The sequence below is a fragment of the Mytilus edulis genome, chromosome 3 (assembly GCF_963676685.1).
Source record: "Mytilus edulis chromosome 3, xbMytEdul2.2, whole genome shotgun sequence".
In the NCBI taxonomy this organism is placed as follows: Eukaryota; Metazoa; Mollusca; class Bivalvia; order Mytilida; family Mytilidae; genus Mytilus; species Mytilus edulis.
Window position 1 is genome coordinate 86,468,381 of NC_092346.1, and position 20,300 is coordinate 86,488,680.

At 31.9% G+C, this 20,300-nt stretch overlaps 1 protein-coding gene across 2 annotated transcripts; it reads right to left on the reverse strand.

Moving 5' to 3' along the window:
- Positions 1 to 271: 271 nt before the first annotated feature.
- Positions 272 to 19,870, reverse strand: LOC139514964 (uncharacterized). 2 transcript variants are annotated; one of them, XM_071304540.1, is made up of 8 exons: positions 19,780 to 19,870; positions 9,665 to 9,778; positions 8,282 to 8,449; positions 6,500 to 6,939; positions 5,585 to 5,753; positions 2,675 to 2,713; positions 1,420 to 1,536; positions 272 to 425 (listed from the first exon to the last, which is right to left on the reverse strand). In XM_071304540.1, the coding sequence occupies exons 1-8, from the start codon at positions 19,832 to 19,834 to the stop codon at positions 307 to 309; spliced, it is 1,221 nt and encodes a 406-aa protein (XP_071160641.1). In that variant the 5' UTR covers positions 19,835 to 19,870; the 3' UTR covers positions 272 to 306. The 2 variants fall into 2 exon arrangements, with proteins under 2 accessions (XP_071160641.1, XP_071160640.1); XM_071304539.1 differs by having other exon boundaries at positions 9,665 to 9,781.
- Between the last annotated feature and the right edge of the window lie 430 nt (positions 19,871 to 20,300).

Genomic DNA, 20,300 nt, shown 5'->3' on the forward strand with positions numbered 1-20,300 from the left:
ATTTTCGAAGATAAACTTTAATTTTCAGCTATTCAAATGATTAATCCTCATTTCTTTCCTTTTTTGTAATTTTGTAGTTTAAGATACATATAACGTAAAGTTATACAACTTTCAATGTTCAAGTCACATTTCTGACATTATAATCACCGTGGACCAAATATTTGGTCAGCCAAATGGATTTGAAAACAATCAAATGATACTGTTATGACAAACCAGCTTCTTTTTACAAACATGATCAATATTTAGTTTACTCAGAAAAATTAAGATAGTGCAATACATTTGTAGTTTATTAGATTTATATTTCACTTAACAACGGTTGCAGCTCTTTTTGCAAGATTCATGCATATAAGCTGGGTTTCTATTACATTCTCCACGTGCAGCCCAATCATGACAAAGCAGATTGCTGTCAGTACATAAAGTGCCACCTGAAATTAAAGCAATAAAGCAGAGTGAAAAAAAGTAACAGCTTAGACATTGAAATTTCGAGATAACATATCCTAATTTTCATTCATTTTGATAAAACTACAAAAAAAAAACCAACATATACAACCACAAGAAATCGTGCGGTTTAAACCCTCTTCCATGATTTTTGTTGAAATTTACTAATGTAAGTTTTGAAAACCAAAAAAGTAAAAATCTTCGTAAAATTTTGACTCAAATATAAATATAACTTTCAGGCATGTTAACAAATTAAATGAAGTGACTGTTACATACATTAGGTAATTAAGGCAAGAGGAAGGTAGCTTACACTAATTCAGTTTGTACTTGCAACGACCGTGCAATTATCATATTTTTTATTTACTCTCCTGTGCCCTTTAACTTCAGTGCTTGATATTTCTTTCGCGAAGTTTTTAAATAAAATATTTTATCTGTGATTTTGTTTTATTATGCAGCATGGGGTTTTCTAATTGTTGAAGGGCATTTGGTGACCGATAGTTGTTAATTTCAACGTTATTTGGTGTATGATGAAGTGTGATCGCATTGGCAAACCTATCACATGGTCAGATTGTTATAGAGGGTTACAAGGGAATGGTAAAGTGTAAGTCGTGTCTTTGCTTTACCAAGTAGATCTTCAACTTATTTGTCGAGAGCTAAAGTTTAAAATATGTCCTCCGTCAGCAGTTGAAAAACTTACACATTTACCTATAGTTGCATACATGCACGTCATGTTGACTCTGATGGATAGATTACTCATAGCAAAACATACCACATCTCCTTATTTGATACATGTTACATTTTTTATTTAACATTAAATGCGGTTTTCTTTCTTTATGAAAACTTGAGTTCGATCATTTCTTTAAAATCCACACGGATTATAGTACATTAAAAACGATTGAGACATTTTTTACACTCCTATAATACATAAGTTATAAAAATTATCAAGGCATTTGAAAAGTAATATGTTGAAAAATATAGCACCTTGTTCGCTACATTTATTACAGCTGTGTTTGCAGTTTAAAAGCATATATTCTCGGCTCTTTGAACATTCTCCAGTAGTTGCCCAAAAATGACAGTTTGGATGACTGTCTTTACAACCTAGAAGTAAATGTAAACAAAATCCTCATCAAAGTTACCAGTTTAATAATTAGGTACGCCAGACGAGTGTAATGTTACTTATAACTACATAACATGTATATTTCAGAAGAATCCGCTATCTTGATTGGATAACAACGCTTGTTCGTCATACTAGAATTCACCTTCATAGCCTAATGAAGTTTATAATTCAAGATGACAAATGCTATCACAAAAAAAGTGTACAAAAAGAAATATTATTAAATGCTTCTTTTAGTAATTTCATGGGGTTGATCGTACGCACATTTTTAGAATGCAGTACTTCCGCGCTTTATGGAAAATGTACTCTGGTTTACGCTTTTACACTCCAATGAATTAACAAAAAGTAGTATTCATAATTCATAAGTAAATTCTGAGAAGGGTGCAACATATTAAATACATTAAAAATGTAGCACATCATTATTTTTTTTACCCAGTTCTGTAAAATTCGTGTTTAAATCATAACGCTTTTAAAATATCATAAGAAATGAAGAAAATCATCATTATTTTTAAAAAGAATTCCTTGACCCATTTTGCCTTTTAAAGGTACTCAGGCCACAGTGTACATACGAGTTTTTATTTTGTTTTAATGTAAAATTTGAAATCCATGCATGCCTCATTGTACCTTCATCATGCTATCATACCGATTTTAGTTAATGAGACTTGTGCAGCAGAGAGGTGAAAATGTTCATCTCGATATTATAAAAGTTATAATATATGCACACCGTATCTTAGCAAAATCTGACAGTGGTACTACACGTAGCTGAAGCCGTGTCTTACAAATTTGCAATGATATTTTGGTAAATGTCATTTAGGAATGTTAGACATCAGCGTATTTTAAAGTCGGAGATAAAATGCTACCATCTAGTATCAGAAACAAAGATCGAGGTACCGATTACTTCAGAAAAGGAAATGTATTCAGTTTGAAGCTTCTACAGATTTAAATACATATGGAAATAATTTTCATATTGGTCTTTTGAAATTATGTAAATCGCAAAGGGAAAGTTTCTATAGTGTACAGTAGCTTGCATTTTTGAGCGATCTGCGCTTTCGTTAGCCTAGTGACAATATTTGGTTTCGTTCCTCATTACAAGTGATTGAAAATCTTCTAATTTGAACATACCCTGACAGTTTGTATGTATATTCTGCTGTTGTTCTTGTGCTGCAAAATGAGATGTAAATAGTTTAAGTTGAAATACAAAAATATCCAAGTAAATACTTCATATTGTGATTTGCATTACTGAAGTGAATGGAAAGCCATTTTTTTATTATTTTATTGTGGTGCTAAATATTTGACCGAGGCACATTGTGTATGAAGCAACAACGTACGCGCTTTTAACTGTTAAACATTTGCGAACGATCGACGCTTTTACAGCCCTATACAATTTTAAAAAAAATAACAAGTATTGAATTAATAATTACATGTTTGACTATTTACAAAGTGTTTATCAATCTGTTCGATTGTTTTCCTATACATTGTCGTGGCGTTGTCATGTAAAGCACTGGACGTGCAGTCATAAATATTGCACCCGAGAAATAAAATCTAATTAAGGAATGCCTCGTAATTTTTATTCTTTTATAAATGAAACATACATGTAATACGATTATGTTTATGTTACTTTTTTAAGGTCGTACGCATAGTCTTTTCTAGGACATTCATTTAATGTTTACAAGATTGGGTTCTCTAAGACTTACGTATATATGTTATTGAAAAACAGAAAAATCCCCAAATATAATTTAAATACAATACATTGTTTTCAATATTTAGATCTTAAAAATACAATATCTTATATTTTTTTAAGACTGGTAAATTCCAAGACAACATACCCATCAGGTAATCAGTTTAAACATTAAAACAAGAATGTTTCCCCAGTATACGGATGCCCCACTCGCACTATCATTTTCAATGTTCAGTGCATCGTGCAATTTGGGTAAAAACTCTAACTCAAAATTAGAAATATCATATCATAAGAAACATGTATACGAAGGTTCAAGTTGATTGAACTTCAACTTCATCAAAACCTACCTTGACCAAAAACTTCAACCTGAAGCGGGACAAACGGACGAATGAACGAACACACGCACAGACCAGAAAACATAATGCCCCTCTAATATCGAAGGTGGATTGTAAGTTGGGCATAAAAAGGAAAATAAATATTTTTATTTCTTATGCAGAAAAAAATACTGCAATCTGATTGGTTGACTACACCCGCCCTCCCTTGTTCCCCACGGGATAAATAAAATTTTGCCAAAAAATTTAAAAAAAATAAATTTTGCAAAAATAAAGAAAAAAAATTAAATTAAAAAAAATAAAATAATAATAATAATAATAATATCAAAATGCTTCAAAAAAAAGAAAAAACAAATCAAAATTTTTTATTACAGATATTAATTTTTTTTTAGGGGAAAACTAAAAAAAGAACAAAAATTTTCTGAATTTTTCTAAAATTAAAGTAAAAAAGTATTTGACAATGTGCAGCAACATGGACATTGAAAAATATTACGCTTGAAATTTTTCATTCCTGCGCCTCAGGGTGACTGAATTTTCAACAACGGTGTAAAATTCTGTACACCGCTGATTACACCAAGACAACTAATATTATTAGTTATGTCCTGTTTGTTTTGTTTTTCAATTTTGTGACTTTGTATATAACGGAGTTTAGTGTGGCTTTTATTTCGTTGCGCTAGTATTCATTATTGTTTATGGCATTGAGTGTTGAATTGTCTAGCTGCGTTGACAAATGTCTTGGGCTTTTTCTGCCCTTCGGTTGAGTTGTTGTCTTTGTGCTCCGTGTCTTTCCTTGTTTTCTTAATCTCCGTAAAGAATGGTTAATATGCAAATCTAAAGTCAACCTCGGATTTCTTGAACGTTACAGGATTTATTATGCAGTTGGGATAACATCTTTTACATTCCCCTCTACAGAAAGAAAACAAAATAGAAACATTTGGTAACAAAGTAAAGCGTAAAACAAGTATTGAAAATCATATAAAGTATATCACTAAATTCATGAAAAGTAAATCAATATAACAGACTAACAGAAAAATTTGTTTGAAATAATAAAGCCAGTCATTTTTGTTTTAAATTAAGAGAAAATTAATTAATTTAAAAAGATAGAACTTTGATCTAAAACTGTTATAGAGAACAGACTGTCAGAAGCAGTGGTGACTAATGGGCTCACGGGTGATACCCGCGGGGACGAAAAGTCCACCAGCAGTGGCATCGAACCAGTGGTGTAAATAGTTATCAAAGGTACAAGGATTATAATTTAATACGCAAGACGCTCGTTTCGTCTACAAAAGACCCATCAGATCAAAAAAGTTATAAAGCCAAACAATTACAAAGTTAAAGAGAATTGAGGACTAGGTAAGAGCTTGCCATTTATTCTATGTTAGAACTGACTTAAACTGTTTAAGGGATAACCTGCATCATTCAGAAATTGTTTGAAAGGTGTTATCTCAAAATCAAAAATACTCGTCAGAGATTCTAAAATAAAATGATGTATGCCAGACACTCGTCTGACCCAATAGCGACGCTTTAATCATAAAAGTTTAAGGTCGGATTGAGTACTTCGAAGTTGAAGTGCATTGAAAACCCAAAAACTTCGAAAGTTTTTTTTGGCAAATACAGCTAAGGTACCCTTTCCTGAGGTAGACAATTCTTAATATTAGAAATAAAATAAAAAATACAAATAAAGTATTTACTAATAGTCTATCACCCTTTTGTATGGACATGAGAAAGTAAAAAAAAAAACACATCTTCGACTGATCCCAAATTTCACAAAAAAAAATATATGTTTCATGTTCATGATTAAAGGGTTATCGCATAATTAAATGCATTTTCTAGCTTCAAAACGATGCATTTGATATTATTATGAATCGCATTTCTAAGCACATTATTGTGTTTCCTATATATAATACTAATAGGACAGATTATATTATATCTGTCAAAGCTATCCAGAGGCATTAGATAAGTGTTTAACTATTTGGAAACGAATAATTAAAAATCTTCTGTAAGGCAGACATCATTAATTACCTCTACTTGCAACACATCTTTTGAGGTAAATATTATGACAGGGCCAGACTTCTTCAATCAGCTGATAGAGTGCAGGATCATATGTTCGTAGCTTGTCTTTTGTGCTTATCGTCCCATTTGGTGTTGTACTGTAGTCAGTTGCATTAAAGTAGCTTTGCACGCCTGCAGCCTGGTTAATTAGAATAACATGTGTATAGAGAAAAAATACAAGAAGAATGTGTATGTCGTATATCATAAGACACTTCTAAAAATTATTGATAACAAAGTATAGCTTATTTTGCTGTTCTCTATCTCTTACATGAATATGTTCGTCCATGAACAAGATGATGCTTTTATATATATATATATGTTTGAAGAAAACTGATTGTATGGCATAGGTTTATAAATATCTTCTTAAACTAAAGGATTAATAGAAAGCTTAAGATGTCCTTTAAATGACATGTTAGTGCCTGGTAAATTGCATCAATGTAATTTATATTCTTAGGATATATAGACTGATTATCAATCATTAATTTACCCTTATTTGTTCAACTAGATTGATTGTTAATTGTGTAGCAGTGATTCGTATTCAGTTGAAAATTGATACGTATTTAGTGTAACATAAGTGTATTTTAATCTCTCAAACATATTGTTCGAACATTGCTTAATTAACCCATAAGATACTCTGTACTAAAGTTTTCTCTCTCTGAAATCTGAAAAACGACCGGAAATTCTGTTGAAGGAATGGGTTTTGGATGGATAGAGAATCTTTCTTAATGAAACATTTTGAGGGGAAAACGCAAAAGAGACAACAAGATACCGACATAAGAAACTGGATTGGTAGTTAGAAGCTAGTAATTGTCTTCAGCAATATACAAGCTTTTAATCGTACCGGTTGAGGAAAAAGGTTGAATATAAAGCTAGAACAATACTTACGAAATACTCAACACTACTACTAATAGCATAATTATGCTCCAGAAGACCCTGTTGTTTTGCAATTTTATACTGATTTTCTAATCTTTGAAACCAACCACTTATACCATATCTAGCACCAAGATTTGCCACTCCATGAGCAAATTCGTGTAAATATATATCTTCACTATAACGATCATTTTGCAAACACAACAAATTTTCTTCAGCACCTGTAGAAACTGGTGCAGAATCAGTAGCCCCAAGTCCGCGTGCTCTATTGTCCGAGAAAGAGGGATCCATATGACTGTATTCCGGTATACTAGTTGTACCTTCATGTACTCCTATTACAGCTGAACGTCCAGATCTCTGGTAAAAGGAGTTTCGCACGGCATAATTATCAGCAAAAAGAAACCGTGTTATATAACAAGCTCTCCTCAAGGCATCGTCATTTACATTCCAGGATGCTGCAATATATTATATTGATACACTGTTAATTGCTGTGTCATTTTGGTCTCTTGTAGAGTGTTGTCTCATTGGCAATCATACCACATCTTCTTTGTTTATACATAATTTCGTTTTTTAAGACCAATATTGTTTACGATTCACCTTAATGTCACAAGACGTAAAATAATCGCCGACATTATTTTGATGTGTGTATACTTTTTATGTGTTCTCTTTTGCCGAGAAAAAAATACAAAAAAAGAAATCGGTGATCAGCTTAACTTAAAGCAGGAGCTACATTAAGTAATCATTCAATATTTGATGAAACAACATAACAAAATTTGTCGTAGTACATTGTCAATGCAACTGCATCTGTAAATGATAAAATACCATAGCGCCAAGTACAGAGAACAGTGATGGTTTGAGAGTCTCATTGTAGATGCTAACTTTTAAAGTTTTAAGTATATTTAATGCAAAAACTTTAAACTAAAGGACTCATCTAATTCTACGACATTAACGAAACAGAAATAATTAGACGATAATAGCACCAAGGGTGGGCGGGAATTTGTTAGTTAGTCCTCTGTGAAAAAGAGCGTCAATTTTGACGTTTTTTTCTCGACCTCAAAGTCCAAGAGATGCTTATAAATGCATCCAACTGTAGTTTACATGTAGAGTGGACCCCAGTTAACACATTTATCACAACAGTTGTTAGGTCGGAGTGAAACTGATCTTGGTTCATCAGTCTAAAGACTTTTAAAAAAATCCGATTTTTTTCCGATTTTGCACTTTAACTGGACTTGCAACTGGAAGTAGTCGTTTCCTTGGCGTATTTTGATAATAAACACGATCAGTTGTTATATGCCTTTAGGTTAACAGTATTTGTCAAGGTTTCCGTCCTCATAACTCCATTTTTCAGACCTCGAAGGTAAGCCAACCCCTCAAAGAAACCCAATTTTGTCCAATTTCAATTTTTGAAGTTCGTATTTGAGCTCAAAATGAATATTAAAATTGAGAAATATAACAATCAAAAGTGTCATATTGAGAAAAAATGCATATACTACGAATTAAATGGCATTACGATGACGTCAAATGTATAGAGCGCAATTGATACCAAATAACGGTGGTCTTGGTACTGCCGTAATATTACGACCCTCGCATGACAAGGGTTAATAGTACTAGTATTTGTAAAATTAGGAGCAAATAAAACAAATCTTTTTTCAGTGAATCAACGTTTTAAACAATGAATTCAGATAACTTTTCTTTTAGCTAATGATATATTATATAAAGTTGTGCATGCCATATTTGAACAATGTAAATATACTTAGCGCACTATATAGAAACTGAGTCAGTCTCAAAAAGACTCACATAAAATTGGTATGCCATATGCTTCTGTATATTTCTGGTAAAATATCGCTATTCCGTGCGGCTTCATAACTGACGAGCTTCTCAATTCCCTCGGAACTCCTCGAACATGATCACAACTATCAGTTGAAGTGGCGTTTCCTGGCCTTAAACTTGCTCTTCTGTGCTTCTCTGATAGTGAAAAGTTAGGGTTGTGTTAGTAGATAAAAAACCAAATGTGCGTACAGTTGCCATGAATGCAAAGATATAATTGTTTTTCATAATCAATAAGTTAACTACATTTATATAGCTAAATGTATAATAGCAAGTCTGCAGTTAGTTTAGCTTTCTTATTTGTTATTGGTTTGGGGGGATTTTATTTTGATTTTTTCATTTAAGTGTGAATCAATTTTTTTGTAACTTTCAGATAACATTTTCTATGTTCGATTTAGGGATATTTTAACAGCCAAGGGGTGACTTAAAATATCGAAAGTAGACCAAAGCATGACTCTAATCCGTTTGTGATGTTTGCTTATACTTAATTCAATTTGATCTCAAAGAACATGATAGTACATGTACAACCGGTTGATAATCGACAGGAGCTTCTTTTCTTACAAAGAAATTCATGATTGTTCGCATTCAATTCAAAGTAAGTCAATCTAGATACTAGTCGCACATTTTTTTCCTTTACATGGCCCTACAAATGTTAATTCTTTGATATATTGCAGCTTTCAAATGGCTACTTGATACATAACTGTTACTCTTTTCAACTAGCTGATACAAAGTATAAATGTTGTTAAGAAAAACATGTACGTACATTTTCAACATCATATATGCATGTAAAATACTTTATATTCAACCTTTCCCTATAGGAATTGAATACACGACGAACATTAAAAGCATTCATTTCATTTAAAAAAACTAGTTGTTGTTCTTAAATTATATAAATAATTACTTATTATTATATTATTGTAGCTTAATAGCTTGCTGTTCGGTTTCAGCAAAGGCTCCATGTTGCAGACCTCACTTTGATATTTTTTTCTGTATCAAATTATCCCTTGGATGGAGAGTCGTCTCATTCGCACTCATACAATATCTTCTTATATATATATTAGGAAAAATCAAAGGATATGGGATATATGTGCATACATGTAGCTTAAATTTACATTATTTATAACTATGTAGTTATATAATCAGACGTCCGTTCTATTAGATGTATGAATAAAACATAACCTAAGGAGGATAACTTGAAAAAACCTACAGTAGTGTAAGCGGTTCAATGTCGGCGTCCAAATGTAAGAAAAGAAAATAAATCCACAATGTTTTATGTTACATTAACGAAACTGCATAACAAAAGTGCTGTGTTACCTAATATAATGTCTCTATTTTTCTTTTAATAAAACTTACGCGAACTGTTGTCTGAATATTCGACAAACCCAGTATCAGTGTAATTACCATCGGCATCATAAAACTGTATCTTAAAATCCTTTCCTAAAGTATCCAAACCATTTCCATTCACCTCTACTAATATAAAACGATTAAATTTGATTAAAATATTTATATGTATAAAAGACATGTAATTAGTTTTTTTATCAACTTACACAGCTATGAGTAGACTGCCTATAAATAAAAATGGGATTGAATACAGTGAATACTATTGCAGTCATAATCAGAACATATTCAATGATTCCTTTTTTAAAGATGTCGACAAATTAAATAATAACCAAGAATTTCTTAATTTGATTTTTATCCAAGTGTTGAATCGAAAAAAGGAACGATCGTAACAATAAGTCGACCAAACACAGAAAAACTAAGATCGACGGGGAAAAACATCTAACAAAACGGATAAAGTTGTTCAAAAAAATAAATTTTGATTCGTTCTTGCTTAACTAGTGACGCAAGTTGTGTTGGATGTGGCAAGTTAAAATTTGTTATAAAGAATCGAATAAGCGCTTTCGCAAGCGAGAAAAGGAAAATCGTGCCTATCAAAAAGAAAATTATTATGATGTGATATGTATCACAAAATATAATCAATCAAATCATGATGGTGTGTGCAAAAGTTTCGATACGATAAGACCATCGATGTTTCTTAGCTATGGACTATTTACATCTTAGTTTGTCCTTCTTGAAACCATAATAATTCGATTATTATAATATTTGCATTGTACAAACTTTATAAATTTGGAAATCAAAACCTCAAGAACAAATATAATTATCATTATCAAATTTAAATATTTTCAATGATTACCAATGAGTTAACTTTCCAAATGACGTAGATGCAAGAAGTTACTTGTCAACGTACGATCGTAATCAATGAGCAAAACCCATAATGTATAGTTTACATAAAAGGTGTTAATTAGTAAAATTGAGATTGGAATTGGGGAATATGTCAAACCGACAATGTTTATTTACTAATTATGAATAAAACATGCTTCGCAGATGCATATGATGCCATTTATCAAAAACATACAACATACTCAGCTACCTTTCAGGTAATGATATTCTGTCTTTAGAGTATGTCGAATCTCAAACACAGAAACATATAGTATTATATGAACTGTGGAAATAAGAAACATACTACAAATATTGAACAAAGGTTGGACATTAATTCACTGAAACTAGAATCAATATATATATATCATTAAAGGGTCATTAGCTGACCCGAATTCTTATATTTATTTTATAACATATTTAATTTTTGTGTCATTTGGTCTCTTGTGGACGGTTGTCTCATTGGCAATCATACCACATCTTCTTTTTATATATTGAACATATGTCCAGTTTACAAAAAGTTTAAAACAAACAATTAACAATGCATGCACTCGATAATATGTATCTTCATTTCGTGTGTATCTCAGTCTGGACGCTATATAGGTAACAGTCGAGATGACCTCCGAAGACAGCAAACGGTGATATCCCCAGATATAAACATAGCAAATATAAACTAATAACGATCACGTGCAATTTGAATTTTTTCTAGATCTGTTCAATTTCATATTCTAGGACGAAAAAGAAAGTTTATCATCGTTTTTACCTGTATAAGAATGATTTTTTTAGTCCAAATAATTATGATATCTTGAAAGGCTATTATATTTTTTTCTTTAACGCCTTACATCGACTTCATAACGCCGAACTCATATTTTCAGTTGGACTTTGTGAGGGAATTTGCTGATTTATCCCAAAGATGCTTCATTTTGAGAGTATAAAATATATTTTTGAACCAAACTCGGTAAAATGTTACGGACCTGACTTTTCGGATAATATAAATCAAGGGTTCCGGAAATTCGGGTCTGTCAAATTTGACCGAGTTTGGTGCAAAAATTATTTTATAATCTTCTAAAAAGAAATCAGATAAACATTTTAAAAAATCCGTCGACAAGTTCCCGCCTCGGATGGAATTTTAACTTATTTTATTATTACTGTTGGGATTAATTGGAAATATTTTGCACAAACAAACACATAATAGGTTAGAATTTTTATATATGCAATAAATTTTAGCCTTCAATGAAACTTTTATGGCTAAAATTGGGTCTCAAAGTTGAGAGCAAAATATGCTCTCAACATCCAACCGAAAATGGTGGCTTCAGCATTATGACGTCGCAGGGAGGCGTCAAAGCAAAAATGTAAAATAGCCTTCTAAGACGTCATAATCATTTGGACTAGATTTTTTTGTGAATCGAGTCAGTCAACCAAATGTTTCATCTACAATAAATGTACATGTATGTTCACTTTCATTTTAAAATTATTTTTCGTTTGATAGCCGAATCCATGCGTAACCCATTTCCAATTAAGGGTGTTTCCACCTCTTCATGTCTTTTTTAATCTTTGCAAGATACTTGGAATCCTCTGTTTTGTTCATGTAATGCCATTAAAAAACAAATCTTTACTAACCCCTACTTTTCTTTTCATATTTATATCACATAGTTCAAGAAGCCATAATTCAAAATGCTTTAAAATCCTTGTTATTTTTAATAATGATTTTTAAGAAATAGGGTGCCAATGTGAAATGTATGAAAAGTCTAGAGAGAATTATTTCCCGCCAAATATTCAATGGCTCATACCTTGAAAACAAACACACAGACTGTTATATTGTTTCTGCTCTTTCGGTTCCTTTATATTTATATATTACAAAATGAGAATGAAATGGGGAATGTGTCAAAGAGACCATAGAACAGACAACAGCAGAAGGTCACCAACAGGCCTTAAATGCAGCGAGAAATTCCCGCACCATTGTCAATTTATTACGGTCTTTTATTTTTTTTTTATTTCATACAGAGTAGCGATTATCCTAAAGGAGATAAATTGAAGGTCGCATGCATATGGATTCAGTGAGGTTCATGGGCAGTGTTTCTTGACTTTGACAAAAATGAACCAAATTGGCCGATAAAAGCAATTCATTATTTCACTATATCACTTTCAAAAATGGTTGAGCAAAAACAAAAATCTTAATATTTGAATTTCCTTTATCTCGTACCTAATGCCCCTTTTGAATATAGTGAACAATAAAGATGTTTAACTGTCTACATTAATGCAGAAATCAATAGAATTACACCAGCAGCGCAAATCAGCATGGTTAATATGCAGTTTTAAATTTTAATTTGTTCCGGCCCATATGGGTATCAAATATCATAATGTTCCGGCCGCTACGAGGATTTGGACCATATGGGTATATACTCATATAGTCCCACCATACACGTATAGTCGGGGTAATTAACAGTATGTTACACGTTTACTTTTAATACTTTTAAACTCTTCATATGGTAAGACCGTTATAGTTGTCACGTCATTAAAAATGCGCTATCATAATAGTCATTTCATTGTAATATTATAATAAAAATATTAACTAAATAAAAAATTAGCAGTTTCACATAGTTAATTTTACTCACTAATTAAAACAATGAACAAATTTTATACATCGAGTAAAAGGCAATATTAATATGTCGACTTTAAAAGATAACTTCCAAAAATGTCTGTAATGAACTGTTACATAGTACGTCACCGACAAGGACCATGTTTCACTGGGGTAAAGCTGATGACCGTAACTGCATTCACGGTCATCCCAAGATGTCGGATGAAAAATTAGGTCAGTTTCTGTATTGTCTGTTAAAGTGTTTCTATTTCATTTTCTTTACAAATCATACATTGAAACGATGTAAATTTATAAAAGAATCACTCGGAAATCACTAATTACTTCTGAGAAATGTGCATGAAACGGGAAATTCGATTTGAAAAAATCGCCAAGATGACCGTAAATCACAATCGAGATGACCGTAACAGAATCAGCGATTCATAACAAGGCTGACCGTAACTGCTTTTAAGATGACCGTAATTTGTAAATGATGACCGTAACTTTTAAAGGATGACCCTCAATTCTAAGAAATATCCGTATTTATATAACTATCTTTTTGTATCAAATGATTAATCGTGTTGGTATACACATATTAATATGAGAGTTTTATCCTATAGGTAGAAGAAAATAAGAAGTGCTTCAAATGCAAAGATTACCATATGTATCTTGTTTACAGTAGATGGTTTAATTTTTAAAATGAATTTGCCAAAAGACATGCAAATGAACAGGAAGGGAAAACATGCTACAAAAGCGCGATAAAATGACACCTTACAAGCATAATGAAAAAAATGCGGTGCACAGCCCTCAACTGCTCGACAAAAGATTTTTTGTGTGTTTCTGGGATTCCTTTTAATGACATATAATAAATACACATTTTTAAAAATGCCAAAAAATTGCATGTACACCCATTGATATTATATCGTCTTTCATTTTGTCATGCAAATAAAATAACAGAAATATTTTGAAAATATCATTCAAATAAACTAGTTAAGGTGAGCTCCAGCAAAGTAGATCCTTAAAATAGTATTGTACGAAAAGCGTATCACAAGGCGGAACGTTGTCAATTTGTATATATACAGAAATGTTATTCATACAGTCAGGATTCTACTTCTTCAAAATTATCTCCCCATTACGCCAGTTCATGCTCACAATCGTAGAAATGGAAGCCATTGTAGGGATGACGCTCTGCCAATTTTGCTCTTGAAAAGTGATAAATTTATCCACATAGCACCATTACGATCGATAGTTATATGTCAGTTATATTTTAAAAGACAAATGTATCTACTAGCTAATGAGCATTAGTTAATGATCTTGTCTGCATTGATTCAACTTTTAAATATTCAAAAATATTGTCTGTTCGGATGTCAGATGGAATTTTTGAAAATAATTAAGCATTTAAAAAAATTCTAATTAAATATTTCGTGGAGGGGCAGACTAAACATTTTCAGTGGTTGAAGATTTATAAACCCTAGTTATCACACACAAGAAAATCATATTTTTTCGAAGATATCCATTTTCATCATCCAAATTAAAAGACTGTCGTCAAGTACTTTTAGAAAAAATAGCTATTCGAACACACCTACTCTGTTTTTGTGATTCATTAGATAGGTATTTCACTTGACCCATATATTTCATCTTTTCGTACTGTCATTTTTTTACGTTATAAAATCAACCTGTAGCTTTGATATATAATAATGATAGAATCTGAAGCGAGATGCTATATAAAATACTCTTGCTTTGTACGTTGTAAAGACAAAATATATACCCCAAACATGCCCTAACATAAAAAGGTGCACTCGATTTTTCTCTTTTCGATACAATCGTTACCTGTTTTGGGGATTTTTTTCTTGATTCACATAATGGAAGGGCAGACACAAAAATTTCTGAACTAAAAGATTGATATGTTCTCCGTCCGTGATAAAAAAAAATCGGAGGTTATGCATTTTCTACATCCAACTTATAGATACTATATATAAAAAAGAAGATGTGGTATTATTGCCAATGAGACAACTATCCAGAAAAGACTAAAATGACACAAACATTAACAACTATGGGTAACCGTAAGGCCTTCAACAATGAGCAAAGCCTATACCGCATAGTCAGCTATAAAAGGCCCCGATAAGAACCATGTCGTCGACTTGATATCTTATTGTTTTGCATTACTATGTAATAGATACATTGAAAACTTATGCAAATGGTGTTTTTAAAATAAGAAAATTGTCGTTTTATTTGTTTCTATTAACTTTTTAAAATTTTGTTACTATATCAAACATTACAGTTAACATTTATCGCTTTCTCGATAAACACAGAGCTTCGATTATTTTGTTCTATTTCATAAGTGTTTCCGCCTGCATATATCAAGACAAATTAAGATTTTAATCTGCTTCCTCTGGAACCATACACATGGGCTCGATTACCAAATATTCGTATGTATTATTAATGTTTTTAATGCTCCATTTATTGGCATTATGTTTTTCTGGTCTGTGCGTACGTTCGTCCGTTCGTCTGTTTGTTTGTCCGTTTGTCCAGCTTCAAGTTAAATAAAATTGAAACTTAGTACACATTTTCCCTATGGTATGATCTTTTTAATTCTAATGCCAAATTACAGTTTTATCCCATTTTCATAGTCCACTAAGGGAGCTACCATTTGATTTTTATGGGGGGGGGGGGGGGGGCTAGTTGTTTTAGTTGTAATCTCTGTCCTGCCTTTTTATTTTTCACTCTATTCGGTCCTGCCTTTTTTTTTATTAGTTTATCCTGACTTTTTTTTACCTAAATTGTCATCCTGCCTTTTTTTTTTGCAAAGTATCTCATCCTGCCTTTTTTTTTACTCAAAACTCCTGTCCTGCCTATTTTTTTTCAAATTTCATCCTAGCCCCCCCCCCCCCCCCCCCCCCCCCCCTAAAAATCAAATGGTAGCTCACTAAACATAGAAAATGATAGTGTAGACGAGGCATCCGTGTACTAGGGACACATTCATGTTTCTTCAAATTTTCGTCGTATCGCTGTCAATTTGTGTTAAAATTTTAAAGTCGATATCAATAAATATTTCATTGTTTACGAGAAATATGCAATTTACTATCATTGTTATAAATCCTAAATATGGCCAATTATATTATAGTTTAAAAAAAGAAATTTATGAAACATATTTATATACGCTAACCGAGCCCCTATTGAGATCGACAAACTCAACAAAAAAGCTTTGAATACAATACGGATATTTCTTAGAATTGATGGTCATCCTATAAAAGTTACGGTCGTCCTATATAAATTACAGTTAGTCTTTACAAATTACGGTCATCCTTTACACGTTACGGTCATCTTTTTACCAATCACGGTCATCCTTGTTTTATGTTACGGTCATCTTGAAAATATTTTGATTATGATTTACGGTCATCTTAACGATTTTTTCAAATCGAATTTCCCGTTTAATGCACATTTCTCAGAAGTAATTAGTGATTTCCGAGTGATTCTTTTATAAATTTACATCGTTTCAATGTATGATTTGTAAAAGAAAATGATATAGAAACACTTTAACAGACAATACAGAAACTGACCTAATTTTTCATCCGACATCTTGGGATGACCGTGAATGCAGTTACGGTCATCAGCTTTACCCCAGTGATGTTTTATTTAAGTTGTCTGGTGAATATGGTGTACTGCAGTCATGTAACGATATTTGATATCTAGAGCTTCTAGATACATCGGAATGACTTCGATATCACTGCATCACAGCATCTAAGATGTCTAGCTATTTACTCGCAAACAAAAGGTAAACCGAAAAGGATCGTGCACAACCAAAACGTGCAAATGCAAAAAAAGCTATGGTATCGTGTGGAAATAAATTTCACCCTTAGCTTACATGCAATTGGCGATGACACCTAACTGTGGCATCAATATTAAATTTATATGTAGCCTTTGAATTATAAATTTATCACATTTTCATGTTACCGTCTTTGGTTTGTTTAGATAAAGTTTATTGTATAATTGAAACATCTGTAATGTATATTTGAAAAAAAAACTCTATATAGTCCAAATACTCATATGGTCCGGCTCGTTAATTACCAAACGAGTATTATATACTCATATGGTTTGACCATACGCGTACGGTCGGGCCATATGAGTATACGCATATGGTCATGACCATGCGCGTATGGTCCAAATACTCATATGGTCCGGAACAGATACACTGTACCAAAGTAAATAATTGCCAAATTGGTTTTACACTTCAAAACCATGGATTTCAGGCAAAAACGCGAAAATTAAATGTTCTTATGGCAAGTTTTATTTCAAAAATCGTATGTTCATCCAAAAAATGAAAACTGAAGACTTTAACCTACATGATCTGCTTTAAATGTTGAATGTCTTCGTAGATATTTGAATACTCAATTCTCATTTACGAATTTAAGTGTCGACTTTACTAAATTTTTCCATAGATATAAAGATTTGGTTTTGAAGTTTGGTTGTACCTGTAGAAAACTTATTTCAAATGAGATAGCACATCTTTATTTTTACAGAAATGTTGTTAATAGTTATCAAAGGTACCAGGATTATAATTTAGTACGCCAGACGCGCGTTTCGTCTACATAAGACTCCGTGTCCGGAAATGTAGAAATGATCCTTGTAAACTTATTGCTCCTTTAAATAAACTTATTCTTAAAGGTAACCAATTAAACACTGTAATAAGATCATTGAATATTGTTTTTATTGGTATATAATTACATTAGATGTATGTTTCATTATAATATTTTATTCTGATTGGCTAACTGCACATCACGTGTTATTCCGTAAGCAGTTGTAATGCTCAATAACTTTTCATTCATGATAACACGTGCTCCAACAATAAAGTGCACAGGTGAATTAAATAATAAAATATATAAAATTCGTGTTTTCGTGATCATAGCTAAAAAATGTAATTATAAGTATTGAATGCTTCTTTTTGTAACTTTATAGGGTTGTAAAAGCGTTGACCGTGCGTACATTTTTAGAATGAAGAGCTTCATACAAAATGTACTTCGGTCAACGCTTTTATACCCCAATAAATTTACAAAAAGAAGCATTCAATTCTTAAAAATATTGATTTTGTTATCAGAAAATTAAAAGGAAACTAAATATTACTAATATGTTATATACATATACATATTTATGGATCTACAACCTGTCGATACCTGTAACTTAGCATTGCACAAGGTCATGTTTTTCTCCGACTGTTTATGACGTCTTTACACTAAATCCATTGGATGTTTGATGTGTACGGATTGATAGTTTAGTCTTAGATGCATGCTTTTTTTTATTAGTTGTTAATGGCTTTGAACTAGCTGTCAGATAACTGCGAGTACTCTAAGATCTGTTCCTAGTGTCTTTTTGTTGTTGGAATGTACAAGTACCCGGCCACGTCCAATTGTATTTTTGTCCATCTGATGAGTTGAGCCTTTTTCAACAGATTTTTATAGTTCGTTCTTATGTTGTACTGTTATACCACTGTCCGAGGTTAGGGGGAGGGTTGGGATCCCGCTAACATGTTTAGCCCCGCCACATTTTTTGTGTATGTGCCTGTCCCAAGTCAGGAGCCTGTATTTCCGTTGGTTACATATTTGTTTTTCTTTCATTTTTCTTTCATTTTTTTTTATAAATAAGTCCTTTAGTATTCTCGTTTGAATTGTTTTACATTGTCATATCGGGGCCTTTTATAGCTGACTATGCGGTATGGCCTTGCTCATTGTTGAAGGCCGTACGGTGACCTATAGATGTTAATGTCTGTGTCAGTTTGGTCTCTTGTGGACAGTTGTCTCGTTGACAATCATACCACATATTCTTTTTTATATCATTTTGCGAAAAATAAATGTGATCCCAGTGTTCAATAAAACGTTATTTTTCTCACTTTCCAATTAGATCAGATTATTTTAATTTGATGCATTTGCTTTGCAAATTAATGTTTATCATTGAATAATTTCATTAGTTATCAAAGGTACCAGGATTATAATTTAATACGCCAGACATGCGTTTCGTCTACATAAGACTCATCAGTGACAGTTTTTCCTAATTAATATATTTTAGGATAAATTGGGGTCCAAACTTGTGTATCGTTACTTTGGTTGACTAGTATACTTACAAAATATATTTAATGTATTTGAACACAAAAAAATAAAGAAAAAAACCCACTTATTTTATGTAAAATGTAAATAAAATTCAAAATGAAACTCTAAATATGAAAAAGAGCACAATGGAAGATCTCATATAATTATGGTGTCAATGTAAAACTGGTAAAAGATAATTATTACTAGTAGTCTTAATTTTTCTGACTTATGAGCTTTGGGGATCCATGGATTACTATTCATTTTTTACAATTACCTTTTTTTTCTGTTGAAAAGAATAGTAATCTAGGTAGCTTTGTTGATAACAAGTTTTTTTTTGTACTTTAGTGATATTTAGTTGCTATTATAGCTTGACATCGGCAGGTGGGTTTAGTCAGGCTTGTACGTAAATGTATAATATAACCTGGTCATTGTATCATATGTATCAGTAACTTTAGATTAAAAATGATATTACAAGTAGTTGAGGGTCTCGCACGTTCTGCGAATTGGATTAATTTAGTATTTCCCTGCGGTATGTGTTTGTGTCATCCCTTATACAAAGTATGTAATGGTTGTTTAAAAAAAGAAGACCTACTCACTTTGCAAGCATAGCAGAATTGAACCTATTAATGAAAACCAAAATCCAACTGTCATATTTAAAGTTCAACTTATACAGTGGTCAAAAGTTTGAACATGCACTTATCTTTAATTACATGTATTATATATATATTCACTTATCTTTAGTAGGTCTTGACCAACATGCCTTTACCTGTTGATTTGGTGAATTGACCTAACGACTTTACTGTTGTCTCTTTCAACAGCTATAATATTTAATGACTTGAAAATCCAATATTTTATGTTGGCAAGTTATGTGTGGAACATTCACAAAATCCTAGGATGTTTGATGAAAGTATCTAGAACAATGTTTTAGTTTTTAATCATTGCATTGTTCATCAAATATGAATAAACATGTAAAGGAATAAGACTTCCGAAAGAGTATAATTCTAAACGGAGTAAAACCGTTTGGCTGCGTCATCAGAGCTATGCTAACAAAAAGTTAATTTTGCGAATGTTGCAGTGAATTTTAAGTATGTTTTAACTGATTTGCATTGGTTGATCT

Bases quoted from the DNA above. Each gene is read 5' to 3' on its own strand.
- LOC139514964 (XM_071304539.1), bottom strand. From the start codon at position 19,834: ATGACAGTTGGATTTTGGTTTTCATTAATAGGTTCAATTCTGCTATGC. The intron at 5,754-6,499 runs GTAAGTATTGTT...CTAATTAACCAG, and splicing joins GTAGTAGTGTTGAGTATTTC to GCTGCAGGCGTGCAAAGCTA. The intron at 1,537-2,674 runs GTATGTTCAAAT...ATTTACTTCTAG, and splicing joins TATACATACAAACTGTCAGG to GTTGTAAAGACAGTCATCCA.